This window comes from Delphinus delphis, chromosome X (assembly GCF_949987515.2).
Source record: "Delphinus delphis chromosome X, mDelDel1.2, whole genome shotgun sequence".
Classification (NCBI taxonomy): Eukaryota; Metazoa; Chordata; class Mammalia; order Artiodactyla; family Delphinidae; genus Delphinus; species Delphinus delphis.
Window position 1 is genome coordinate 14,689,892 of NC_082704.1, and position 26,832 is coordinate 14,716,723.

The window sequence follows — 26,832 nt, forward strand, 5'->3', positions numbered from 1 at the left end:
TTTGTCAGGTTCTAACCTTAATTCTATAGATTCACCCCTCCTCCCATCCCATTCTTTCACATAGACTCATACCAGATGCGCACACAATGTGATTCAGTTCTAATGTGGAGGCAAAAATCATTTTATAAAGTTTATAGACTATAATAGCAGTTTGCTAAAAGTGAAATATTCCCTCCTTTTGACAGGCTCAGGGGAAAGCCACATGGTTGACCTTTGCTGGCATTCCATGCCTTCCCTCCCTGCCACTGAATTCAGCTGAAGTCACTGTGGTGATACTGACCTTCCTGCCAAGTCTTTGGCCGCTGCCAGAGCCCACTGAGTACACCCGAGCAGTTCTCTCCCACTGAGTTAATCAAGCCAGCCTTCACCTCCCTTGTGTTTCCTAAGCTGGCGTGCCCTGCAGGAGACTGAGTCCCAGGAAACTGTCAAGATCCTGGCCCTTGAATCGTGTCTCTGCCAGTAGCACTTTGAAGGAACTGTGGCTCAAGGGAGGGCCTGGCCTTTTCGCAAAGGCTAGCTTTTCAATTAAATACCATAGTTTTATGATTAGAGCTGAGAGCTCTGAGATTTCATACCCATATCAATAATCCCAAGGAAATGCACAGTATTGACCTCTTTCTCTTATTTTCTTATAATTTCCATTTCATTATGGCTATAAGGCGCTGCAGACTATGTACTTCTGGGCAATTATTGTTCTTCGTAGGTAGTTAGAATCATTCAGGCTTTTGCCTTCTTCCTCAAATCCTACCCAAATGTTGAAGTTATTTTCCTGAGATGTCTTATAAAAACCCAGTATAGCCAAACAGCCGAAATAGTTTTTCTTTTAGAGTTGAACCAAGAGGAAAAAAAAAAAAATCAGTCTCCTCATACCTCAAGGAATTATTGTGTAGTGTTTTAGTGGGTAAGCTCTGGAGTTAGATTGCTTGAATTCAAGTCTTGGGTCTTCTGCATACTGACTGTATAACCTTTGGCAAGTTACTTAACCTCTCTGTGCCTCATTTTTCTTATTTGTACAATAGAGACAATAGTATACTCATCTCATAGTGGGGGTTGATAAGACATGAATTAATTCACATAAAGCACTTGAAACACTGCCTGGCAGAGGTAAATGCCCCATAGATGCTAGTTCTTACTACACCTAAAGCTAATCTTTAAGTGCTGTGCAATATTTTCCTTGGAAGGAGATAAACATAATGGAAAAATCATTGTACAGTCAGGAGTCCTGTGTTTTGTTGCTGCCACCAACTGCCACATAGCTGTATGACTTACAGCCAGTCTTAGTTTCAGTTATCTCATCTGTGAAACTGGGATAGTAATATTTCCCTTCACTACTTTTTGCATACACGTGTGTGGGCATGCACGCACACAGACACATGCTCGCACATGCACATTCACTTCCTGTGATAGAGAAGGAGGAGAATTAAATGAGAACACAAATGTTAAAATTCCGAAAGGACATGAAACACTTCACTTATGGTGATCGTGTTGCCATGTATTCTGTGTATATTTAAGCTATAACATTCTCAGAACAAAAGGTACTTTCATATCTATAAAGTATTCTATGCTTTTCAAAGAAAATAGACCATCCAGTATTTTATCACAGCTGGCTATTGCAAGCCTCTAGGGCATAAGGAGCATGTTGTTTGCTTGTTTTATTCACAGTCTAGCAGATAGTGTACCTTCAGTAAATGTTAAGTGGAAAAAGTATAATTTTATACAAGTGCAATCGATCTAATGAGACAGCTAAGATGCCTCAAAAATGGTCTTTAAATAGTTTTCTACCAAGTGGTTAATGTTGTTGACTTCACATAATGTTAGGGGCCTGTGACAATTTAGGTCCCAAACAAGTTGAAATTTGGTTCAGACATATATCTTGAGAGAACATGTTATGGCTTAGCAGGAGAAGCCATAAGGGAACTCTTCCCAGATCTATCTCATCTTTCATGAGAGAGTACACAGTAGTCTCCTGGCTCTCTATGTGTAAAAAGTGAAAAAAAATTGTTATAAAGAGTTCTCAGTGAGTACTTATAGAGTGTATGAATGCATAAGACCTTGGCAGGGTGTGTGAATAAATTTTAAGCCAACTCAGATCTGGTACTTCTCATTAGCGTGAGTGGAAGGAGGATGGGATTGCATCTTCCACTAACCAAGGGGAAGAGGAGTCTGTTGCTTTTATAGTCACTAAAGCTTTGGCTGTGAAGCACTTGCAGAAATATAAAGTGCTGTGGAAATCCCTAATGATAGGTTATAGAGAGAACTCTCTCCAGTAACAGTGGTTGCATAAACTACTGACAATTGACTTTTCTTAAGTTACTCATTTAGTGCCTAAGTGGTTAAAGGAGGAAAGAAGAGCAGAGAAGAGCAAGACTGTGTGAAATGAACACATTAATTGTCCTAAAAGCAACAGAAAAATCCCCTAGTTGTGCTCTTTCTTTTCAATACCTAAAGGTATATTGAAAAGAAATACAGGTTTTTATTGGATAAAGGCACTACCAGAATGTTTGCATTTAAACCTTTAAATGAAGCCATTCCCTCTTTATGCAGCAGAATCTTTCATTCATTATATCCTAAAAAGACTATTTTTATTTTCCTAAAGTATGGTTACTAATAGTAGGGAGTTAAGAAACTCTTTAGCCCTGATTCATGGAATTACGGTCATACACTACAAAAAGAAAATTTCACAAGTTGAGAGGACAATAGTCAAACCTAGAATGTCTTAGTGATTTTTTGGTCTGGCTAAGACACAAGCCATTCTTCTTATTACTGTTCGTTTGGAGCAATCCATGTCCCATGAACTCTTTGGAGAGGAACTTTTTTTTTTTGCAAAAAGATTTTAGTTAAGTGGAATGATTTGGAGAGCTCTGGGGGCTTTTAAAAACTATTTAATTATGGATTCTGGGAGGAACTATAGAACTTTACTTCCTGGGATACTGTCAGGCTTTCTGTTGTAAAGAGTGAACTACTAGATCTAAGAATGTGACCCCGATGCCTCTTTTGGTAGGTGTCATTTTTTTAGCCATGGGAACCTTGAATATGTAAGAATATTTCCTAATCAACCAAGAATTGTCTTCTTTAAGTGAAAGCCTGGGAGACAGAAGAATGAAAAAAAGACTAAAATTCAAGTCTGATAACAGAACTAACTCACCAAGATGAAGGGCAAGGTATGGTCTAGCATGAAAAATGCTGGACCACAAGATTATCTCATAAGAGTCAGAATTATTCTTGGTGTGTCCACAGTAAAATGAGTTCCAAGACAAATTGTTCTTAAAGTTTTATCAATATTAGAAACAAGTCATCATCTGGAATTCCCTTACGTTCTTCTCTTTAGCCACTTTTCCTGATTTCTCAAGTGTGGCTTGTCCCGGAATCCATTGTGAAAACAGACATATTCTGAGCCATGATGAAGCCAGCCTTATTACTGCCTACCTAATTTTAACATTGTTATATACACTTGATCAAAATTTTAAGATATAATAAAAGGGTAGAAAGATAAAAGATTTTGGAAGGATCATGTATGCGGATTCAATCTCGAGCCCTGACAACTGCTAGGGAAGCCAGTGTGGGGCTGCTTAATGAGTCCCTGACAAGGGTCTGGCATTTATGAATATAAACATTTCTATCATTGCTACTAAAACTCGTGAGAATACATTGTTGAAATGATATTTTGTCTTAAGTGGTAGGTATAGCTTCTCCTTATTTATCTACCTACCTATTTATTTATATCCTACCTTCTCCTGAAAAGAGTTTAAAGCGCTCTACAAAAGTGTGCTTAATAAAAGTAAGATACAGTGCAACCAAAATACATAGGAACAATTAGGCAAAGGGGAAAATACAGGTAGGAAGTAAGATGGATCCAGGATTAGAGCTATGGCACAAAATGCATGACATGAAGTTTACTGTGCTCGATAGAGGTAGACGATAAATTTGGTTTATGCTTTCTAGCAACAAATCTGAAGAGGGAAAAATGATCAAATACATGAATCAGAATGTACAGAAGCTTAAAACAAACTGGTTTTTCAGAAAAGCTAATGGAGGGTAAAGAATAAGAACTAATTGGGCTAATGGGGCAAGCATGGTCAACTGTTGCAGAGTCATAAATTTTCTAGTAGCTGTGGATATTCATTTCTATTTCTGAGGATCTGTTGAGTGAATCATTTTAATTGTCTTCTCTGGTCTGTAATAGAATAGCCTTCAGGGGAAAATTCATCCTGTCTATCCCTATCTATCTATCTATCTACCTATCTATGAAATGATACAAGTAATAGCCCTTGAAAAATGTTTCCTTCATTTTGTTTTTTACTCATTTCTTTATTTCCAATTCATGTACCTTGTATTTAGTAGCCTAGCATGTGAAACTTAAAAAGCAAGACTATATGCATTTACAGCCTGGTCATGGAACTGTACCAACCAATGGTTTATATTTAATAGCAACTTACTTCTAAGCTTCATCAATTCTATCTAAATTAATGTGGAGCATAAAATTCCAGAAAAATTCAACAGAAATTGGAGCAAAACTTCTAGCATCTTCTATATGAACTACTGTGAACAATGTGGGAGCTTTTCTTACCACCTAAACTTGCATTTTTATGTGGTTGATTTTTTTAAAAATCATTCAGTATTCAAAAATAACGTTGAAGTGTGTTACCTATTTGGGTGTTTTGGTCCATTAACTTTTTCCAGTGGTTTTTCCAATTAAAATTACACTGATGCCATATGGCGTCTATTTGTATGCTAAAACTCCCTAACTGATGAAAGAAATGTCAAAGCAGATTGAGCAGAGGGAGTGAGTTAACACTTTTCAGTGGTTCTAGTCACTAGTTCCATCAAGGACTAATTTCCAAGGTCCAGTTTTTCTCATTTAAAAACAATGAAGAGACTTTATTTTAGAACAGTTTTACATTTAAACAAAAATCAAGCAGATAATACAGAGGTCCTATTTGTTCCCATTCCCCTGCACACAGTTTCCTCTATTATTAACATTATTAGCATTAGTGTGGTACATTTCTTGGAATTAATGAACCAGTATTGATACATTATTAATAACTGAAGTCCATAGTTTACATTAAAATTTACTGTGTTGCACAGTTCTGTGGGTTTTAACAAATGCATTATATCTTGTAACCTCCATTAGAATATCATGCAGAACTGTTTTACCACCCTAAAAATATCCGTGCTTCACCTATTCACCCTTCCCCCTCCCCTCTCCCCCCGCACCCAAATCCCTGGTCACCACTGATCTTCCTAGTGTCTCAATAGTTTTGCCTTTCTCAGAATGTCAGATAGTTGGAATCATACAGCATACAGCCTTTTAAGACTGGCTTCTTTTACTTAGCAATAGACATCTAAGGTTCTTCCAAGTCCCTTTGTGTCTTGATAGCTTATTTCTTTTTACTGCTAAATAGTATTCCATTGTATGGATAAAGCACTGCTTATCCTTTGAAGGATATCTTGCTTGCTTCTAGTTGATTATTATAAATAAAGGTTCTATAAACATTCATGTGTAGCTTTTTGTGTGAACTTAAGTTTTCAACTCAGTTGGGTAAATATCTAGGAGCACAATTCCTGGATTGCAATTATACTTGTAAGAAACTGCCAAACTGTCTTCTAAAGTGGCCGTACTACTTTGCATTCTCACCAGCAGTGTTGTGCTGCATCCTTGTCAGCATTTGGTATTGTGAATGTTATGAATTTTAGCCATTCTAACAGCTGTGTAGTGGTTGGTATCTCGTTGTTGGTTTAATTTGCAATTCCCTAATGACATAAGATATTGAGCATATTTCCTTATGCTTATTTGCCATCTGCATATCTTCATTGGTGAGATGTCTGTTCAAATCTTTTGTCCATTTTTAACTGAATTGTTTTCTTATTGTTGAATTGTAACCGTTCTTTATATATTTCAGATACAAGTCCTTTATCAGATATGTTTTGCAAATATTTTCTCACAATTTGTGACTTGTTTTTCCATTCTCCTAGCAGATGTTTGTCTCTTCATTCTCTTAACAAAACAGATGTTCTAAATTTTAATAAAGTCCAACTTATCAATTATTTATTTCATGGATTGTACTTTTGATGTTGTATCTAAAACCTTATTGCTAAACTCAAAGTAATCAAGATCTTCTCCCATATTGTCATCTAGAAGTTTTATAGTTTTGCATTTTATATTTAGGTCTACAGTCCATTTTGAGTTATTTTTATAAAAGGTGTAAGGTCTGTATCGATTTATTTCTTTGCATATGAGTGTCCAGTTGTTTCTGAGCTATTTGTTGAGAAAACTATACTTTTTCCATTGAGTTGGCTTTCTCCTTTCTGTCAATCTATTTCTAGGCTCCGTATTCTGTTCCATTGATCTATTTCTTTATTCTTTTGCTAATACTATGCTGTCTTTTTTTTTTTTTTACAGTTTTCTGCTCTTTTTATTTTAATTTTTTTTTAATAATTAATTAATTAATTTTATTTTTGGCTGCATTGGGTTTTTGCTGCTGCTTGTGGGCTTTCTCTTGTTGCGGCGAGTGGGGGCTACTCTTTGTTGTGGGGTGCGGGCTTCTCATTGCGGTGGCTTCTCCTTGTTGCAGAGCAGAGGCTGTAGGCGTGCAGGTTTCAGTAGTTGTGGCACGTGGGCTCAGTAGTTGTGGCTCATGGGCTCCAGAGTGCAGGCTCAGTAATTGTGGTGCACGGGCTTAGTTGGTCCACGGCATGTGGGATCTTCCCGGACCAGGGCTCAAACCCATGTCCCCTGCATTGGCAGGTGGATTCTTAACCACTGCACCACCAGGGAAGTCCCATTATGCTGTCTTGATTACTGTAACTTTATAGGAATTTATTTTCCCTCTTTGAAAGTTTATGTTGGCCTCAGTGTTTTTCATACATCTGACTGTAGGTACAGTCACTTTGAGAAAACAATAATTAACAATTTATTGATTGTCTAATAGTTCTTCTTTTTTAAATTTAAATATTGTATTAGTTTCAGGTGTAGAGCATAGCGATTCAGTATTTTTTGCAGATTATACTCCATTATAAGTTATTTATATTATAATAACATAATATAAACTACTATGTATAAAATAGATAAACAACAAGGATATACTGTATAGCACAGGTAATTATAGCCATTATCTTGTAGGAATTCTTGAACCTGGGTGTCCCAGTCCTCTGATTTTGTTATTCTTCAGTGTTGTGATGTCTATTCTGGGTCTTTTGCCTTTCCATATAAACTTTAGTATTGTTATCCACAAAATAACTTGCAGGGATTTTTATTTGGATTCCACTGAATGCATACATCACGTTTGGAAGAATTCTTAATAATATTGAGCCTTTCTATTCATGAACATGGAATATTTCTCCATTTATTCTTATATATATTTCATTAGAATTATACCTAAGTATTCCATTTTGGGGGTGCTAATGTAAATGGTGTTGTGTTTTCAATTTGAAATATCAGTTAATCATTGTTGATATATAGAATTTGCATATTAACTTTGTATTCTGCAACCTTGCTATATGCGCTTATTAGTTCAAGGAGAGTTTTATATCAATTCTTTGTAACAATCTATATAGGCAATCATGTCATTTGTGAACAAAGGCAGTTTATTTTTTTCCTTCCCAATCTGTGTACCTTTCATTTCCTTATCTTGTCTTATTGCATTAGGTAGAACTTGAAGTACAATGTTAAAAAGAAGTGCTGAGAGGGACATCCTTGCCTTGTTCCCCAATCTTAGGTTAAGGAGCAAGCCTCTAGTTTCTCACCATTAAGTATGATATTAGCTGTAAGTTTCTTGTGGATATACTTTATCAGGTGGAGAAAGTTCCCCCCCATTCCTAGTTTGCTGAGAGTTTTTATCATGAATGGTGTTGGGTTTTGGCAAATGCTTTTTCTGTACCTATTGATATGATCATTTGATTTTTCTTCTTTATAGCCCACTAATATGATGGATTACATTACCTGATTTTTGAAGGTTGAACCAGACTTGCATATCTGGAATAAAACCCACTGGGTCGTGGTGTATGAGTCTTTTTATACATTGTTGTATTTGATTCACTAATATATTGTTGTGGATTTTTGCATTTATATTTATGAGAGATCTTGGTCTGTAGCTTTCCTTTCTTGTAATGCCTTTATCTGATTTTGGTATTAGGGTAACGATGGCCTCATAGAATGAGTTAGGAAATGTTCTCCCCGCTTCTATTTTCTGGAAGAGATTGTAGAGAATTGGTCTTCTTTCTTCCTTAAATGTTTGAAAGAATTCACCTGTGAAACCATCTGACCCTGCATTCCTTTTGGAAGTTTATTAATTAATCATTCAGTTTCTTTGATAAATACAGGATAATTCAGATTACCTGTTTGTCATTGTGTAAGTTTTGATAGTTTTTGTCTTTTAAGGAATTGGTGGTGCATTTTATCAATTTAATCAAGTTTTGGTGCATATAGTTGTTCATAATATTCATGTATTATCCTTTTAATATCCATATGATCATTAATAATGACCCTCTTTCATTTCTCATGTTACTAAATTGTGTCTTATCATTTTTTTTCTTGATTAGCCTGGCTAGGTATTTTTAAATTTTATTTTATCTTTTCAAAGGTCTAGCTTTTTGTTTCATGGATTTCTCTCTTGATTTTTGTTTTCAGTTTCACTGAATTCTGCTCTAATTTTTTATTATTTTTTTCTTCTGCTTGCTTTAGGTTTATATTGCTGTTAATTCTCTAGTTTCATTTGGTGAAATCTTAAATTATTGATTTGAGATCTTTTTTTTCTTTTCTAATATAAGCATTCAGTGCTACAAATTTCCATCTAAGCACTGCTTTTGCTACATCACACCAATTTCAGTAAGTTGTATGGTCATTTTCATTTAGTTAAAAATATTTTTAAATTTCTCTTAAGACTTCTTTTTTGTCCCGTGCGTTGTGTAGAAATGTGTTGTTTAATTTGCAAATGATTGGATATTGTCTTGTTATCTTTCTGGTATTGACTTGCAATTTAAATTCATTATGGTCTAAAGAACGTTCTTTGTATGATTTCTGTGCTTTTAAATTTTTTAAGGTGTATTTTGTGGCCAAGTATATGGTCTATCTTGGTGAATGTTCCAAGAGAGCTTGAGAAGAATGTACATTCTGCTGTTGATGGACGAATTATCCTATACATGTCAATTAGATCTAGTTGATTGATGATGCTATTTGGTTCAACTATGCCCTTGCTAACTTTCTGCCTGATGGATTTATTAGTTACTGATAGAGGGGTGTTGACGTCTCCAACTGTAATTGTGGGTTTGTACAAATAAGGATTATGTCTTTTTGGAAAATTGACCCCTTCAACATTTTGTAACACCCTTTTTTTTATTCCTGATAATATTCCTTCTTCCAAAGTGTGCTTAGTCTGAAATTAATTTGGCTATTCCAGTTTTTGTTCTACTTAGTGCTAGCATGATAAGTCTTTCTTCATCCCTTTATCTGTATCTTTATATTTAAGATGTGCTACCTGTAGACAATCTATAGTTGGGTCTTATTTTTATCTTTACTCTGATAGTCTCTATCTTTTACTTTGTATATTTAAACTATTCACATTTAAAGTCATTAGTGATGTAATTGGATTAATATTCATAATGTTTATAACTGCTTTCTCTTTATTGCACATATTCTTTGTTTTGGTTACTTTTAATCTTCCTCTCTTTTCCTGTCTTCTGTGGCTTTAACTGAACATTTATGTATGATTCCATTCCTCTTAGCATATGCTTCTTTTTGAAATTCAAATTACACTAGATTGTTTCACTGGTAGTTCAGGTACCTTATAATATTCATTTTACTTATCCATATGCTATAATCACCAACACATTATTGCTGTTATTACTTTGAACAAAGTTATATATTAAATCAATTTTTTAAAAAAGAAAAGGTTTTATTTTACCTTTATATATTCCTTCTCTGATGCTCTTCTTTTCTTCATGTAGATCTGATTTTCTAGCTTATATACTTTTCCTGAAAAACATATTTTAACATTTTTTTTTTTGCAAACCAGGTCTACTGGTGACAAATTTCTTCCATTCTTGTTTGTATGAGAAAGACTTTCTCTTTTCCTTTTTGATGATAATTTTGCTAGAAATAGAGTTCTAGGTCTTTTTTTTTTTCTTTCAACGCAAAATATTTCATTTACTCTCTTCTTCCTTGCATGATTTCTGATGACATGTTCAATGTAATTCTTATCCTTGTTCCTCTATAGATAAGATGGTTTTTTTCTTCCTCTGGCTTCTTAGAAGATTTTCTCTTTGTCTTTGGTTTTCTACAGTTTGTATATGATATGCCTAAGAGTAGGTATTTTGGTATTCAACCTGCTTGTTATTCTCCGAGCTTCTTGGACCTGTGGATGTTATCTATCATGAATTTTGTGAAATTTTGGGCATCATTCTCTCAAATATTTCTTTTGCTCTCTTCTCTCTCTCTTCTCTTTCTGGAATTGCAATTACACATATTATACACCTTTTGAATTTGTCCCACAGTTCTTGGATACTCTTTTCTGTGTTTTGTTTGTTCGTTTGTTCTTTTTTTTTTAATCTTCCTATTGTGGTTTGAGAAGTTTCTACTGATATTTCTTTAAGATCACTGGTTCTTACCTTGTTTGTTTCAAGTATGCTGATAAGCCCATGAAAAGCATACTTCATTTCTGTTTGTGTTTTTGATTGCTAGCATTTCCTTTCGATATTTCTTAGCATTTCTATCTCTGTATTTACAGTATCCAGATGTTCTTGTATATTGTCCACTTATTCCATTAGAGTCCTTTATATATTAATAATAGTTATTTTAAATTCCCTGTCTGATATGTCCAAAATCTGTGCCATATCTGAGTGTGGTTATGATAATTGCTTTGTTTCTTCAGACTGTTCTTTTGCCTTTTTTCATGGCTTGTAATTGTTTGTTAAAAGCGGAATATGATATATTGGGTAATAGGAGCTAAGGTAATTAGACGTGTAGTGTGAAGTTTTATGTTAATGTGACTAGGAGTTAGGCTATTTATTGTTTGCTGTATCTATAGATGCTAGAGGCTTTAGTTTCCTCTAGTGTCTTTGTTTATTTTTTTCTCACCTCTTTTTGGTGGGTTTCTCTAAGAACTCCTTCTTAAACAGGATCTGTGTCTTTCTGGTGGAAAGGTATGGGGGTAGTGAAAGTGGCCTATAATATTACGATTAATCAGTCTGTTAGTAGACTTAAGTCCATGAGCTGTAACCCTCATAAGTTTTTCTCGGCCTTTTTTTCTTTCCCTTTAGGTGTTACAGGAAGGCTAGAAGGGACTGGAGTTGTCTAATTGCCCCTCTTCTAGGTATATTAGGCTTTGGTAAAGTTGTGTCCATTGGAGAACAGGCATTTGTTATGGAGAATGCTCATGGTGTATTTAAATTATTACTTTCCCCCTACCCCTGCCAGAAAAAACAAGGAGATTTTTCTTAGATCTTCACCATGAGAACTTTGTGTGTTTTCTTGAGGTAAATCCCATGGGAATGTGGGGGACCCATAAAACTGAGGACCCAGGAATTTTCAACTCTCAGGCTAGTTCACATTCAGCCTCTATCAGTTTGTCAGAACTACCATTTAAGTGTTTAGACTAGTTTATAGCTTCAGTGGCGTCTGCTGCAGGTGTCTGAGATCCAGCAGATCTCAGCTGTGATTCTCTGTATTTGCCTCTCTTTCCAGATTTCAGGGTAACAGTTTGCCCTGTGACCTTAATTCCCTGACGGGTCTAAGAAGAATCATTGATTTTCAGTTGGTTCAGCTATTATCTTGTTGTTGAAAATGGGAATGATAATTTCCAAGCTCTTTACATGTTGTAGCCAAGACCAGAAGTCTCCCAATGTCCAGTTTTCAAGGCTGGAGCATGTTGTGGAATTAGCAAGGGTATTGGTGTTAGAGTGACCTACACTTAAATTCAGTCTGTGGCATTTAACTAGAGATATTATCTTGTATGAGTCGCTTAACCTGTCTGAGCCTGTTTCCTCACCAAATAAAAATAAATCCAAATACATATGTTTATGTTAAATTTAAATGAGAGGACATATGTGAGCAAGTTCATTACAGATCCTGGCATATACTTTGCAGGTATCACATAAATGTCAGTTTTCTTCTTCCATTAAGGTACCTGTGCTTGAAAGCAAAGACTGGAGTCCAACCCATTGTGTGGCATTTATCCTAGGAATTTAAAAAGTTCTTATAAAGTATTTGCCATTCTTACAATGCTGGAAAAACTACCTGGAAAAAAGTAACCTGCCTTTATCAGGACTGTTTTATTCTTAAGGGCTTGAAGGGAACTCGGTGGTTCATTTATTTCTGTCTTCCAACTACAAGTAGACTCTCCTTTTAAAAAAAAATCCAGTCTTTTACTGAAAAGGCCCATGAAAACACATTTCTTTATGTCTAGGTCTGGGTAAAGAAACATCAGCACCAAGTACTAAGGACAGTCATTTTGCTACGGTTATAGGATATATGTCCTGGGTTGGGATGGGGGAGAACTTACTGAACCATTTAAAGAGAGGTGATAGCCTGATTGCACACTTTACATATCAAACCATATTGGAGAGTTGTGTCCCTTTTTGAGCACCATAATTTAAGAAGGAAGTTGATAACAGTAGAGTGTGTCCAAATAGAGGTGACCAGAATAGTGATGGGGGCAACAATAAATCTAGAAACCTTGCTATATTTGGATGTGTATTAATTTATTAGATCTATTTATCTGTATCATATATCTTTGTATATATTGTTAAAAATAGACTATTTTCTGTTTGGTGCCAAATTTTTCGTAACATCTCTGATTTTACATTGTTCCAACTTTTCCTGGATATAATGCTTGACTTTTTCCCAGGAAAGAGACAGAGGAAAACCTCCCCTAGCCTAAGCGTACGTTATTATCTGACCAAAAAAAAAAAAAAAAATCAATCGACTGAACTTCCTGGCCCATTCTAGCCCTTGGCTTCATTTCATGAAACCTCAAGTTGCCAACCTCAAGCTGAGCATCACTTTTCACCTAGTGTTGGTTCCTATAAATCCCCAAGGAGCCTTTGCTTGAGCGGTTATGGTTTGGTCTGTTGTCCCATGATACAGAAGTAAGGGGGTTGGGCAAAACCCAGAGATGTGCTAAGTGGATTCTGAGCTATGAAAGTTGGAGCAGGAAGCACGTGTGAGCATATGAACCCCTAGCCCTTTCCCTCTGCAATATGTGTTGTTATTCTTTCTGGAGAAGAGTTCATGATCTTTTGTAATTTTCTTTTTCTATTGATCCAGCAGTGCTAGTAACAGAAACTTAAGAAAAAAGTTATGGCAGTACAGTCTATGGAATTTCACTGTCATATATCTTGCACATTAGAGAACAAATGCACTGTGCTAGAGATGAAATTTGCCTTGTAGAGACTTAACTTTAGGGTAGCTTAGATGATTGAGATCCACAGGGTAGCATCTCAGCAGCAGTCTTTCTTCTCTGAATTCGTGCTGTCCCAAGACAAAGGTGAAAGTGTAACTCTGCTTTGTTGGTCTTTGGACTGCAATTTCTTCCAGTACATTTCCATTTGGAGAGGAGAAGCCAATGGGAAAATAATGAGCCTAAAAATGAGCTTGACTTTCAAAGATTTTTGAGGATGTGTGTGTTGGCTATAGAGCTGAGGGCAACTAGAGTGAAACCGTTGCCGGGAGACACTAGTCTGAGTTGACTACTTCTACTTTGCAGTTGTGTGACCCTGGAAAGTGCTTAAATGCTGCTGAGCCTCAGTTTCATCACCTATAAAATGGGGATTGCAATACCGAACTTAGAAGATTGTTGTAAAAAGTAGATCTCGTAATAAACTTGGAAATGCTTTATAAATGCTAAACCATATAGCTTGGGAGTACTTTAAAGACAAGGAAGGTGTATTATTTATCTCCATCTACCTAGCACTTACATACCCCTAGTACTTAGCACGGGGTCTAGTATATAATAAATGATTGGTAGCTGAAATTAAAATGAATGAATAGTTTTTAATCTCCAAATTTCTGATGATTTTAAATAATTAATTGACTGGTCCTTTGTATTGGGTCAGACAATCTCTTGGCTTCATTCAATCTTTAGATTCAAGGATTGAAAATAAAGTAGCGTGTGGAGTTAGGGAGAGATTGTTTTAAGATAGATAAACTTTCTAAGAATTGCTTAACGTTCTAAACAAAATAAAAGTAACAAATGAACATTTAGCAATTGATGAAAATGAAGATTAACTTTCTCAAGTGGGCTTGGAAACCCAGTAGAATTGCTCTGGCATCTGCTCAACATTCCTGGGCACGTCATAAACCCAAGGGAAGAATCTAGCAAGCGCGTTCTACCTTGTGAGGGATCTGGGGCAGATGGTGGTGGTACAACCTAGAGCTCACTTCTGCCACAGATGACTGAGATGTTTGGCTAAGTGATCCCAAGGAGCTGTTGGAATGCAGTCTGTCTAGTAGTATGAAAGTGGTAATAATTTGATTTTTCAAGGCTCATGAAATAGCATCATTTGGGGTGCATCTGTCATGGACCTTCGTGCTTTGGAAGGAAAGGAAAGAAACTACTAAGTTAATTTTAAATGTCTTGGGAAACTTGGTTGTTTTTGTTTGTTCTTAAACTATGCCTTATTTCTTTGAAAAATCTATTATTGCAGTTTTTGCTTTCTCTCATATAAATGTGGGACTCTGGTTATTTGGGATAAATTGTGTCTGCAGTGCTTCAGTTTGGAGAAAACGGGATGGTGACATTATTACTTTCTCTCTCAAACCAATGACACTGATCAGGCCTTATGCCAAGGGGTAGGGGCAGCAGATGTAATCCTGAACCCGTAGTCTCTGTAGAGTAGATAAGGTTTCCAAGCCATGTGGAAGCCGAACTTACCAAGAAAGCTTAGCAGTTATCCTTCCAGATGTTCAGCTTGCAAATACCAGCGGTGTTATTTTCAGTATCGAACGTATAGATAAGTGCATGTGTTGTTTTTCTCCATCCAGATACCCGTTTAGGGGATAAATTCCACTTTCAGGTCTGTCAATCTGTCAGATAGCTCCCTTTAAAGTTATCTAGAGAAAATCTACCTACATGATGAAATTTGTGATAGCTTTTATTCTTGGCTAAGAACTTGCCTTTCCTCCAGGGATGAACAGGCTTAAATTGTTATGTGAGTTTATATAGTATATGGTTTGTTGTCAAATATTTATCTCTGTCTAAAAATGAAATGTCTTGAAATACAGTTTCTTTTTAACTGAATAACTCAATGTGAGAAAGAGAAAGAACTTCTCATTTAGCCAATTTTTAATCAATATTTTTATGAGAGACCAGAATGTTAACTGAATCCTGGCTTTTGTCATTTGAAATATAATTTGTGTGCTTAAGAATCTACGTGCACATCAGCGTTTGGACTGCATGTTCAGAAAGGAAAATTGATTTATAGGAACAAACAGCTGCAGGAGTAGAGGCAATGCCAGAAGTAAACATGAGTCAATTATTTAAGGCAAATGGGACCTTAATCACCACAGCAATAGAGAAATCTCAAAGTCAATTACACACTGGATTTTCATGCTTTAATTTGTGGGCATTTCTTTATCTCGTATTTTACAGAGGCCTTTGAAATCGTTGTTCGCCATGCCAAGAACTACACCAATGCCATGTTCAAGAACAACTACCCGAGCCTGACCCCACAAGCTTTTGAGTTTGTGGGTGAATTTTTCACTGATGTATCTCTCTACATCCTGGGTTCTGACATCAACGTGGATGACATGGTCAATGAATTGTTTGACAGCCTGTTTCCAGTCATCTATACCCAGCTAATGAACCCAGGCCTGCCGGAGTCCACCTTAGACATCAATGAATGCCTCCGAGGGGCAAGGCGTGACCTGAAAGTATTTGGGAATTTCCCCAAGCTTATTATGACCCAGGTTTCCAAGTCACTGCAAGTCACTAGGATCTTCCTCCAGGCCCTGAATCTCGGAATTGAAGTGATCAACACAACTGATCACCTGAAGTTCAGTAAGGACTGTGGCCGAATGCTCACCAGGATGTGGTACTGCTCTTACTGCCAGGGACTGATGATGGTTAAGCCGTGTGGTGGCTACTGCAATGTGGTTATGCAAGGCTGTATGGCAGGTGTGGTGGAGATTGACAAGTACTGGAGAGAATACATTCTGTCTCTGGAAGAACTGGTGAATGGCATGTACAGAATCTATGACATGGAGAATGTACTGCTTGGTCTCTTTTCTACGATCCATGATTCCATCCAGTATGTCCAGAAGAATGGAGGAAAACTGACCACCACTGTGAGTACCATTCTACAGTTTTCAGAGGAATTGGATTCTACTGGGGGTAGGGCAGCCTGGCCAGTAGCAGGTGCTGATGGAGAGAAGTGAGAAAAAAAGTGGGCAGGGATGATAGAGGGACTGAATGACCTCACAAAGCTAGGCAGCACATTAAGTCCACAGGTTATGGAGTCCTAATGCCTGGCTTTGAATTTTAGCTTCACCCACTTTCTTGCTGTGGGACCTTAGGTGAATCATTTTATCTGTATGAGTCTCATATTGCTGATTCATAAAATAGGGATAGAAAGAATATCTTCTTCATAGGGAATAACGTGTTAAAGCACTTAGCATGTGCCTGGTACATGGTAATTCTTCAGTAATTATTAGCTATTATTACCACTGTTGTTGGTTATCACAACCTTCATGACAACCCTGTGAGGTGGGAGCTGTTATCTCCATTTTGTAAATGAGGAAACTGAAGCTCAGTGATTCAGAAGTTGATCAGGTCTCCCTTTAATTAGGTTATCACCACTTTCTTTGATTCTGATTTCACTCTTGTGCTCTTAATCATATATATCATATTACTATTTTGAGTAGTGACTTTATTTTTAAATTTATTTTATCGAAGTACAGTTGTTTACAATGTTGTGTTAGTTTCTGGTATACAGCAAAGTGATTCAGTTGTACATATGTATAATAGTTTGCATCTGCCAATCCCAAACTCCCAATCCTTCCCTCCCCCTTGGCAACCACAAGTCTGTTCTCTATGTCTGTGAGTCTGTTTCTGTTTCGTAAATAAGTTCATTTGTGTCATGTTTTAGGTTCCACATATAAGTGATATCATATGGCATTTGTCTTTCTCTGTCTGACTTAACTAGTATGATAATCTCTAGGTCCATCCATGTTGCTGCGAATGGCATTATTTCATTCTTCTTTTCGGCTGAGTGATATTCCATTGTATGTATATACCACATCTTCTTTATCCATTCATCTGCTGATGGACATTTAGGTTGTTTCCATGTCTTGCTTATTATAAATAGTGCTGCCATGAACATAGGGGTGCATGTATCTTTTTGAGTTATAGTTTTTTTCCGGATGTATGCCCAGGATTGAGATTGCTGGGTCATATGGTAGCTCTACTTTTAGTTTTTGTAAGGAACCTCCATACTGTTTTCCATAGTGGCTGCACCAACTTACATTCCCAACAACAGTGTAGGGGGGTTCCCTTTTCTCCACACTCTCTTTGGCATTTGTTATTTGTAGAGTTTTTAATGCCTGGTCATTCTGACTGGTGTGAGGTGCTACCTCGTTGTAGTTTTGAGTTGCATTTTGAGTAGTGACTTTAAACATAGGAGACCCAGCTAGACCCCACTAACTAAACCTACACAAGAACACAGGTGAGGCAAAACGTTCATGTTTTCCAACAGTTGTTTTTGCAGCCTTGATTTATACCAGTGTAAGGCTGATAGGATCTTTGATGGGGGTGGGACAGTTTTGTGAGGCAGAAGCTTGATTGGTTTCAGTCAGACAATGTTAGTTACGTTGTACCTGCTAAGCCAGGGTGCACACGTTCAGAACCACAGAATGCACACACTTTTCAATACAGAGCAGAACATACAGCCAAGAGCTACCAGCCAGACCTCACTAAGGTGATGGTGACTGATTCCTGAACGTTCCCAGCTTTGTAGAAGGACGTGGCAGAATAGTATAATACACTACCCTTGTTGAGCTCCTACCACGTTTGAGGTGCTCTGCTGGCCAGTTTACGTAATATTATTTCTTAGTAATCCATGGGATAGGTCCTAATATAATATTATCCCCATTTTACACAGGAGTAAATGAAGCTTAGAGGGCTTAAATATGTTGCCCAAACGTCAAAGGTAGTTAAACAGAGGTGGCGGAGCTGGGATTCCAACCCTGGCTTGTTACCTTGCGCGATTCGTGTTCTTATCTTCTATAGCGTTGCAACTACTGTGTACTCCAAACCATTGCTTACCCAGAATGTGGAGGGCAGATTGGGCCATTTAGCCCTGTCTTTAAACTCTGGAAGTACAAAACGATAGGGGTAACTGGTTTCTTTGGTGAATTAAACTAGAAAGGAGGACAAAAATGATGCAACCCACAGGATGGCTACTTACGGAACTGCTCTAATTGCCCCATTCACAATGTTAGCTGTTTAAAACACATCTGCTGAGAAAATATTTTATAGTAAAATGAACAGAAATGTCCTAACGATAGTGTTCTTCAGTGGCTAATTATTCCTTTGATTGCTTTCTAATTGAAGGCCAGATTCTAGGGCCTTATACAAAAGTAAATCTCGGGCTTCCCCGGTGGCACAGTGGTTGAGAGTCCGCCTGCCGATGCAGGGGACACAGGTTCGTGCCCCGGTCTGGGAAGATCCCACATGCCGTGAATCGGCTGGGCCCATGAGCCATGGCCACTGAGCCTGCGCGTCCAGAGCCTGTGCTCTGCAAGGGGAGAGGCCACAACAGTGAGAGGCCCGCGTACCACACACACACACACACACACACACACACAAAAGTAAATCTCACAGAACTAGAAAAAAGGAAAGTCAGTGCATTCATATGTTCATTCACCTGAAATTGATTGAGGGCCCACTATGTGTCAGACACAAAGCCAGAGTGCCAGGGGTGTGGAAATGCCTTCAATGAGAGGAAAAATAAGGAGATAACATTAAAGACAGGGTATGGGAGTGTTTAAAGTTTGCCTCTGATATTGGTCACTTGACAGCAACGTCTTGAAAACATGTATTCTCCTCTGGTGCTTTTAAACACAGAAAAATAGGGTGGGGAGCTGGTAAGGGATTAGGTCCACTATTTTGATCAGGCTCTAGACATGAAGGTTTGTTTAGTAAACATTTATTAAGCATCTGCTCTGTTCGTGGCACTTTGCCAGGTACTGGGTACTCGGTTACCCAAGACATAGTTCTTAAGTCTTTAAAACGTCAGTTTAGCTTCATTGACAGACAGACATGTAACTGGATAAATTTCACCACAGTGAACATCTCACTATAATGTGAATGTTAGAAAGGCCATAAGAAATCAGTCTAGTCCCACTGATTTACAAATGAAGTAAAAGTTCAGGGAGTCTTGCCCAAAGTTATATAATTAGTGGAAGAGCCAGAAGTAGAGTCCAAGGTCTTCTGCTGCGACAATCTAGCACTCTTCCCACCACGCCCCCTCCCAGACTTTCGCTCTAAAAGTTCCATAAGGATTTTGCAAAGACATCATGAACTTAAATTGAATAGCTATTTTGGGATGCCAAACCTGCTATATTTTAGGTGCACATGTGCCCGTTCGTGTGTGTGCACACGCACACACACACGGGAGTACATTTCATGTCATTATCATTCAGGAAGAAAGGCCTTGGCTGTCAAGAGGCGCTCAGTGATGCAGTCCCTTTCTGTTTTGGCCATTAAGGGCCTGTCTGCTCCCAGCTCCCAGCTCCCAGCTCCCAGCTCCCAGCTCCCAGCTCCCAGCTCCCAGCTGGTGATGAAAGTGTGAAGCCTGCCTTCCCCGGGGAATGCCTAAACTAGAACAGAAAGCATATGTAAACTCTGCCTTGTTACTGTTTTATGATCGCCAGCTCTAAGTAATATATACCAAATGGTGTGGGTGGGGAATCATTGGCCAGGTGTGATCCGGCTATACTCTGTATGGGCCAGAAGGGGGCTGGGCCATCTATGGGGGCTGAGGGGAAGTGAGGGCTGGGTGGACTGCAGAACTCTATTCCTGCTAACAAAACCACAGAATGCCCCAAAGCCAAAGCTGATTGAAAACTAAAGCATTAATGAGATTCTGCTGTAGCACCTTCACCTTCCTGTTGTGATAAAGTGTAAGAGCCTGCCAGTTAGTCCTGCTTGAGGTTAAGTTGTGGTGAGAGACCTCTTCGAAACTAGGCTCTTCCAGAGCTCTGTTTGGGACAGCCTTTTTAGCTAGCTATAAGCCATGCCATGAGGCCTGCCATGCAGGGACTTTGCTCAGCTCTTTTGGTGGCTACCATCTACCCCAGATCATAAAGGACATTTTGGTCTTATCTAAATGAGTGGGGCACTGTTATTTTTTTTTCAGATACTTTTTTTTACATCTTTATTGGAGTATAATAGCTTTACAATGGTGTGTTAGTTTCTGCTTTACAACAAAGTGAATCAGTTATACATAAACACATGTTCCCATATCTCTTCCCTCCTGCATCTCCCTCCCTCCCATCCTCCCTATCCCACCCCTCTAGGTGGTCACAAAGCACTGAGCTGATCTCCCTGTGCTAGGTGGCTGCTTCCCACTAGCTATCTATTTTACATTTGGTAGTGTATATATGTCCATGCCACTCTCTCACTTTGTCCCAGCTTACCCTTCCCCCTCCCCATATCCTCAAGTCCATTCTCTAGTAGGTCTGCATCTTTATTCCCGTCTTGCCCCTAGGTTCTTCATGACATTTTTTTTCTTAGATTCCATACATATGTATTAGCATACGGTATTTGTCTTTCTCTTTCTGACTTACTTCACTCTGTATGACAGACTCTAGGTCCATCCACCTCATTACAAATAGCTCAATTTCATTTCTTTTTATGGCTAATATTCCATTGTATATATGTGCCACATTTTCTTCATCCATTCATCCGATGATGGACGCTTATGGCCTATTAGTGTTTTAGTTTTCCACAAGATGGTCTTCAGTTTTTCAGGCTACCAAGTGAAGGCGTGCAAGCAAAGGTTAGGGTGCTCCTGGAGGTGGTAAGCATGTAGTTCTCATACTCGGCTCATCACCACAATCATCTAGGGAACTTGTTAAACAGATTCCTGGAGCCTCCCCCCCTCCCCCCGAGGATTCTGATACCGTAGGTCTGTGGAGAGGCCAGAGAATTTGTCACTTACAGAGTACTCCATTTGATTCTGATACTTCCTTGGAAGCAACTCCAGCCACCTTGTTTAGTAGACAAGGTAAGGCCCAGAGGTTAAAAGTGAATGACAGTTAATGGCAAAGCTGTGACCGTGGACTCTTCATCTGTCAAATGGGGTTGATATGTGGGGATTCAGTGAAATGATAGGTTCAAAGTACCTGGCAGAGTTCGAGGCACATGGCAGGTACTCACTAAGCCCCAGTGCAGTACTCTTTCTACAGCAGTTTTCTAAGTGCCAAATAGATAATGAGATTTTCTTAAACTTGTTTTTAAGTGCCAAGATGTTTAATGTTATTTTAATCCAAAGGCGTGAATAAAAATAGCAAGTATGTGAAAATGTGTGTGTGTATGAGTGTGTATGTGTGTGTGTGAGCGTGAGAGAGAGAGCGAGAGAGGAGAGGGGAGAGGAAGGGAAAGAAAGAAAATTTTTACTGAAAAGTTCAAGAAAGTATTAATTATGGGACTGTAAATAGATCCATCTTGATTCTTCATCTACATTTGTGAACTGGGTTAAGCATCATGGCCCCAAGTGAGTACTGAGTAGGTCTTTAATAGTATTTGGGGGAATTCCCTGGTGGCTCAGTGGTTAAGAATCCACCTGCCAAGGCAGGGGACATGGGTTTGAGCCCTGGTCCAGGAAGATCCCACATGCCGCAGAGCAACTAAGCCCATGTGCCACAACTACTGAGCCCGCACACCACAACTACTAAGCCTGCATGCCTAGAACCCGTGCTCCGCAACAAGAGAAACCACCACAATGAGAAGCCCACGCGCTGCAATGAAGAGTAGCCCCCCTCTCGCTGCAACTAGAGAAAGCCCATGCGCAGCAAAGAAGACCCAATGCAGCCAAAAAGTAAATAAATAAAATAAATAAATTTATTTTAAAAGAATAGTATTTGGGTATCATATGGGTAGTATCTGAGGGTATCATTGTTAAATTTATCAGCATGTTATTGAATTCCATATCTTATACCTTGAGGCAAATACAAATATGTACAGTTTTCAATACATATACTTTCAACATTGTTGTTACACCACACAAATTGTTGAATGCTACAACCTTCTTTTTAAAATGCAATTATTCTTATTCTGAAACCACTTTGATTGTAATTACTATACCCCTATATGTGGACTATATGCATAGCCATTGTACATTTCAGATCCATTGATTAAATGAGTAATAATCAGCATATTGGATGTTTATTGCTTTTCCAGAAAGTTTCCCAAAACTTTCTGTGATTTCATTTATTTTCTTTACAATCCCCCCCCAGAGTAATTGCTCACATATCATCGCGTGGCTGTTTGCACTTTCATGTTTCCATTTGTACTCGTGTTCTTTATTGATTCATCTCAGAACTTCACGGCATTAGTGCTTCCTCTCCCATAATTTCATTATCTTGACTTGTCGTAGGCTTCATTGAATGTTGTGCAAAATTGCAACCTTTTCTACCGTCACTGCTTCTCCCTTTCTTTCCTCATTGTGATATTCATTTTAGCACTATCTGAAATAGGATTCATTTCAGGGAACATTTAGTGAGCATCTAATTGTGGAACCACTGATAGACACCAGGGGCACAAGAAGTGGCTGGAAAGATGACCCTGACTGTTGCTGTCCTCAGGGATCACTTGGCCAGTAGGTAGCGGAGCTAGGATTCAAAGCTGGATCTGTCTGACCCCAAAGCTCATGCTTTTCATAATTAGTCCATATTGCTCTTTCAAAGAGTTCCACTCTCTTTTCACCGGAATCTTCATTCCTTGAACATAGGCTAAGTGGGTCTTTATTATCTTATTTAATATCCTGTACTACTCTCTACTGTTTTTCCAGCTTCACAATCAGTTTTTGAGTTCATTCTCCCTCCTTGGAGACTTTTGCTATAGTATTTCCCAATGAAGTACTAAAAAGCATGAGATTTTTCGTCTTCATGACACTTAAAGGCACAGAGTAGTTTCTAGGGGAAGAAGGAATGTTTATGTAGGTGATGGAAGACCCAGTCACACAGTAAAATGACTTTGCCTAGAATCTCTGTGCACCGTGCCAGTGGTGAGGTATAGGTTTTCTTCCAGTTGCAATGCTTGTAATCTGCCTGTTGGACCAACAGATAGTTTTTAATGCATTTGCCTTTGATTCTGGGCCTTAGTACATCCAGGTCTCCATTATGGAGTTTCCTTAGTAGTAACATTGCCTACTAAGAACCTAACATATTCTTTTTTTTTTTAACATCTTTATTGGAGTATAATTGCTTTACAATGGTGTGTTAGTTTCTGCTTTATAACAAAGTGAATCAGTTATACATATACATATGTCCCCATATCTCTTCCCTCTTGCGTCTCCCTCCCTCCCACCCTCCCTATCCCACCCCTCTAGGTGGTCACAAAGCACCGAGCTGATCTCCCTGTGCCATGTGGCTGCTTCCCACTAGCTATCTATTTTACATTTGGTAGTGTATATATGTCCATGCCACTCTCTCACTTTGTCCCAGCTTACCCTTCCCCCTCCCCATATCCTCAAGTCCATTCTCTAGTAGGTCTCTGTCTTTATTCCCGTCTTGCCCCTAGGTGCTTCATGACCTTTTTTTTTTTTCCTTAGATTCCATATATGTGTGTTAGCATACGGTATTTGTCTTTCTCTTTCTGACTTACTTCACTCTGTATGACAGACTCTAGGTCCATCCACCTCACTACAAATAACTCAGTTTCATTTCTTGTTATGGCTGAGTAATATTCCATTGTATATATGTGCCACATCTTCTTTAGCCATTCATCCGATGATGGACACTTAGGTTGCTTCCATCTCCTGGCTATTGTAAATAGAGCTGCAATGAACGTTGTGGTACATGACTCTTTTTGAATTATGGTTTTCTCAGGGTATATGCCCAGTAGTGGGGTTGCTGGGTCGTATGGTAGTTCTAGTTGTAGTTTTTTAAGGAACCTCCATACTGTTCTCCATAGTGGCTACATCCATTTCCTTTGGTAGAATTTCTGAAGATATCTTCAGTGAAATCAATATTTATTTATGTGTGCTAGGAAGCTCTGGGGAAGATTCTCTGTTGATCCTCAATAATAATTCACTCTATCAAATTCTTATATTTTGCTGTCTTTGTGAGTGACTGTAACTCATCGGAATTTCCAAGATTAGCCCTACCTTCCTCTCTGCTTTTGAAGGCCGAGGTTATTTCTCAGGTGTCAGAATGTCAGTGTTTTTCTCCTCATGCTATCACTTTGGACTTTCATTTTTTAGTCTCCTATAGAGATAGATACCTTGTCTGAATTCTTACAAGCTGTTTTCAGTACCAAGTGATTTCAAAGTGATAAAAACAAGTAAATGGCTAACTACCTAATTACTGTCTGCAGGTCAGCATCTGGAACTGTGGTAGGCAACTTTATTTGCATGAGGTCCATTTCTGGAAAGACAAAAATGTTTACAGGCTGCCATCTTTTTTTTCGTTGACAAAAAAAATAACTTTAGTGATTCCCATGGGGAAAATATATAGTTTTAAAACATAGATTACCTACTTAATGATGAGAATACAAATGAAAAAATTGGCATCACTTTCAGGCACTAAATGTTAAGTTTAGGACAGGTTTCAAACAGTGGTCACACAAAGGAAGCTTTTTATCATGCTTCATCCTGAAATTATGTATATTACGGGTCATATTAGGGAGTTAGATGGGCTCCTCATAAATCTGGAATTCCTTGCCTTTCCCTTGGCAAGAGTGTCAGCGTGATTATTTGTTGTGAATCTTTAGAAAGAAGTTTTTCCTCCTTTCTGTGGTCTCTGGACTGATGTGGCAGGAAAATGTCCTCAAGAACTGTGAAACATCTGAGATTCTTACCCTGATTGCAAACCAACAAGTTACCTGGCCACAGTTTCATGGATGCTGGATAAAGACGGGAGATTCCTGGCTCAGAGATGCAGGCCAGTTTACTTCTCACAGCGATAGCAGTAGGCAGAGTATCAGCATTTGTGCCAGTTCCCCAAGCCCCAGTTCCCACGGAGAAAGGCAAAGACGACCAGATGACTCCTCCGCACACAGTGAGTTGCATTACAAGAGAGCAGCCTTGAGCTTAGGGAACTCACATCTTTTATAATAGGTAGTAAGAGTGCCCATTCTTTTCTCTGAAGGGCGACCCTATCACTGTCTTCCAAGACTATTCACTATCCAAAGATACTTGATAAAGACAGTCTGGGGGGTAAAGTGCCTCTGTTTATAAGACATGCAGAAACACAAGAGACGCACGGAAAATTGTCTGGCAACATGTGATTTCCCCAACCTTGGATGGCTGCAAAAGCCTCGCAAGTTCATGATGCTTTTGGAGGATCAGGCAAGAAAGTAAGAAGTTAGTGAAAGACACTTAGCTCAGCCCTGACTGGTTGGTCAAAAGGCTGGGCTGTGTCCCACCTGTTGGAGGGTAGCAGTAGGCACATCCAAAGACAGAACGGTGGCAGTTTTCTCAGCTCTTCAGAAAATACTTTAAAAAGTATAAAAGGGGCACTTGACTAGTTGCCTCTGGTTGGGAGTAAACTCTGCTACTTTGGGCCTCCAGCTACTACCTATTGCTCTCTCTTTTGGTCCCCAAGCTATTGTTTCCTTTCTTGCTTGTTCAGACTCTGGAGTTGGGAGTCTTGTATTGCTAAGTAGCTTGTCAGATAGTTTTCTGTTTTACTGCAGTTCTAAGATGAAGCACGTGATAAGCCCAGAGTAGTAAGCAGATGCTTATCCATGTCTGTTGGGAGTGTCGTGGAGGACTGATTTGTGCTCAGAGTATATTCAGAAAGGTTAGAAAGTCAGGAATATTCATCCAAGTGGGCAGAAGTCCAGGAAGGCCTTCCCCATGACCTGATATTCCGAGAATCCTTGTGCTCCCAAGACGAGAATGAAGAAGTCCAAAATGCCTTTCTAATGTTGAGCGGCCAGGGAATCAGAGCAGAGGGAAAGCAGCCTTCTATCTGGCGAGGGCAGAAAAGCCCCCGAATACTTGCTTTGTTTTTTATTGCAAAACCTAAAACGCCTCCGAAAACATGGAGTCATGTATACAGTGTGATTCCTCTGATTCCTTTTTACCCACTCGGAATAAGGTTACTCTTGGCAACTGTAGTGCTACATCCTTCACTCACGATAGCGCCACAGTGGCCTTGGCTCACTCACCTCTTAGGCCTCTCTGCATCTTGCTGTCTTGCTCAGGTCTCTGGCAGACATTGTTTTCTACTTGGCCCGTTTCTTAAAAGGCAGTCCTAACCCTAACCCCACATTAAAACTTGAGCACATATTTTGAACATCACAGATGTTTGTTTTTGTATTTTAGTTTCTTTTTTTCCCCACATCTTTATTGGAGTATAATTGCTTTACAGTGTTGTGTTTCTGCTGAACAACAAAATGAATCAGCTATACGTATACATATATCCCCATATCCTCTCCCTCTTGCGTCTCCCTCCCACCCTCCCTATGCCACCCCTCTAGGTGGTCACAAAGCACCGAGCTGATCTCCCTGTGCTATGCGGCTGCTTCCCACTAGCCATCCATTTTACATTTGGTAGTGTATGTATGTCCATGCTACTCTCTCTCTTCATCCCAGCTCACAGAAGCATTTTTAAATGAAGTCACACTGTAGTACAGTAATTTCTTCCAGGGAGGGGGTCGTCAGAATATTTGCTGT

General features: G+C 38.7%; 1 protein-coding gene across 1 annotated transcript in view; it reads left to right on the top strand.

Moving 5' to 3' along the window:
* GPC3 (glypican 3) overlaps nt 1-26,832 on the top strand; it is a 444,448-nt gene that overhangs the window by 210,333 nt on the left and 207,283 nt on the right. The window contains exon 3 of the mRNA XM_060001704.1: nt 15,582-16,276. Coding sequence (XP_059857687.1) covers nt 15,582-16,276 — 695 coding nt within the window. The remainder of the gene's footprint in view (nt 1-15,581; nt 16,277-26,832) is intronic.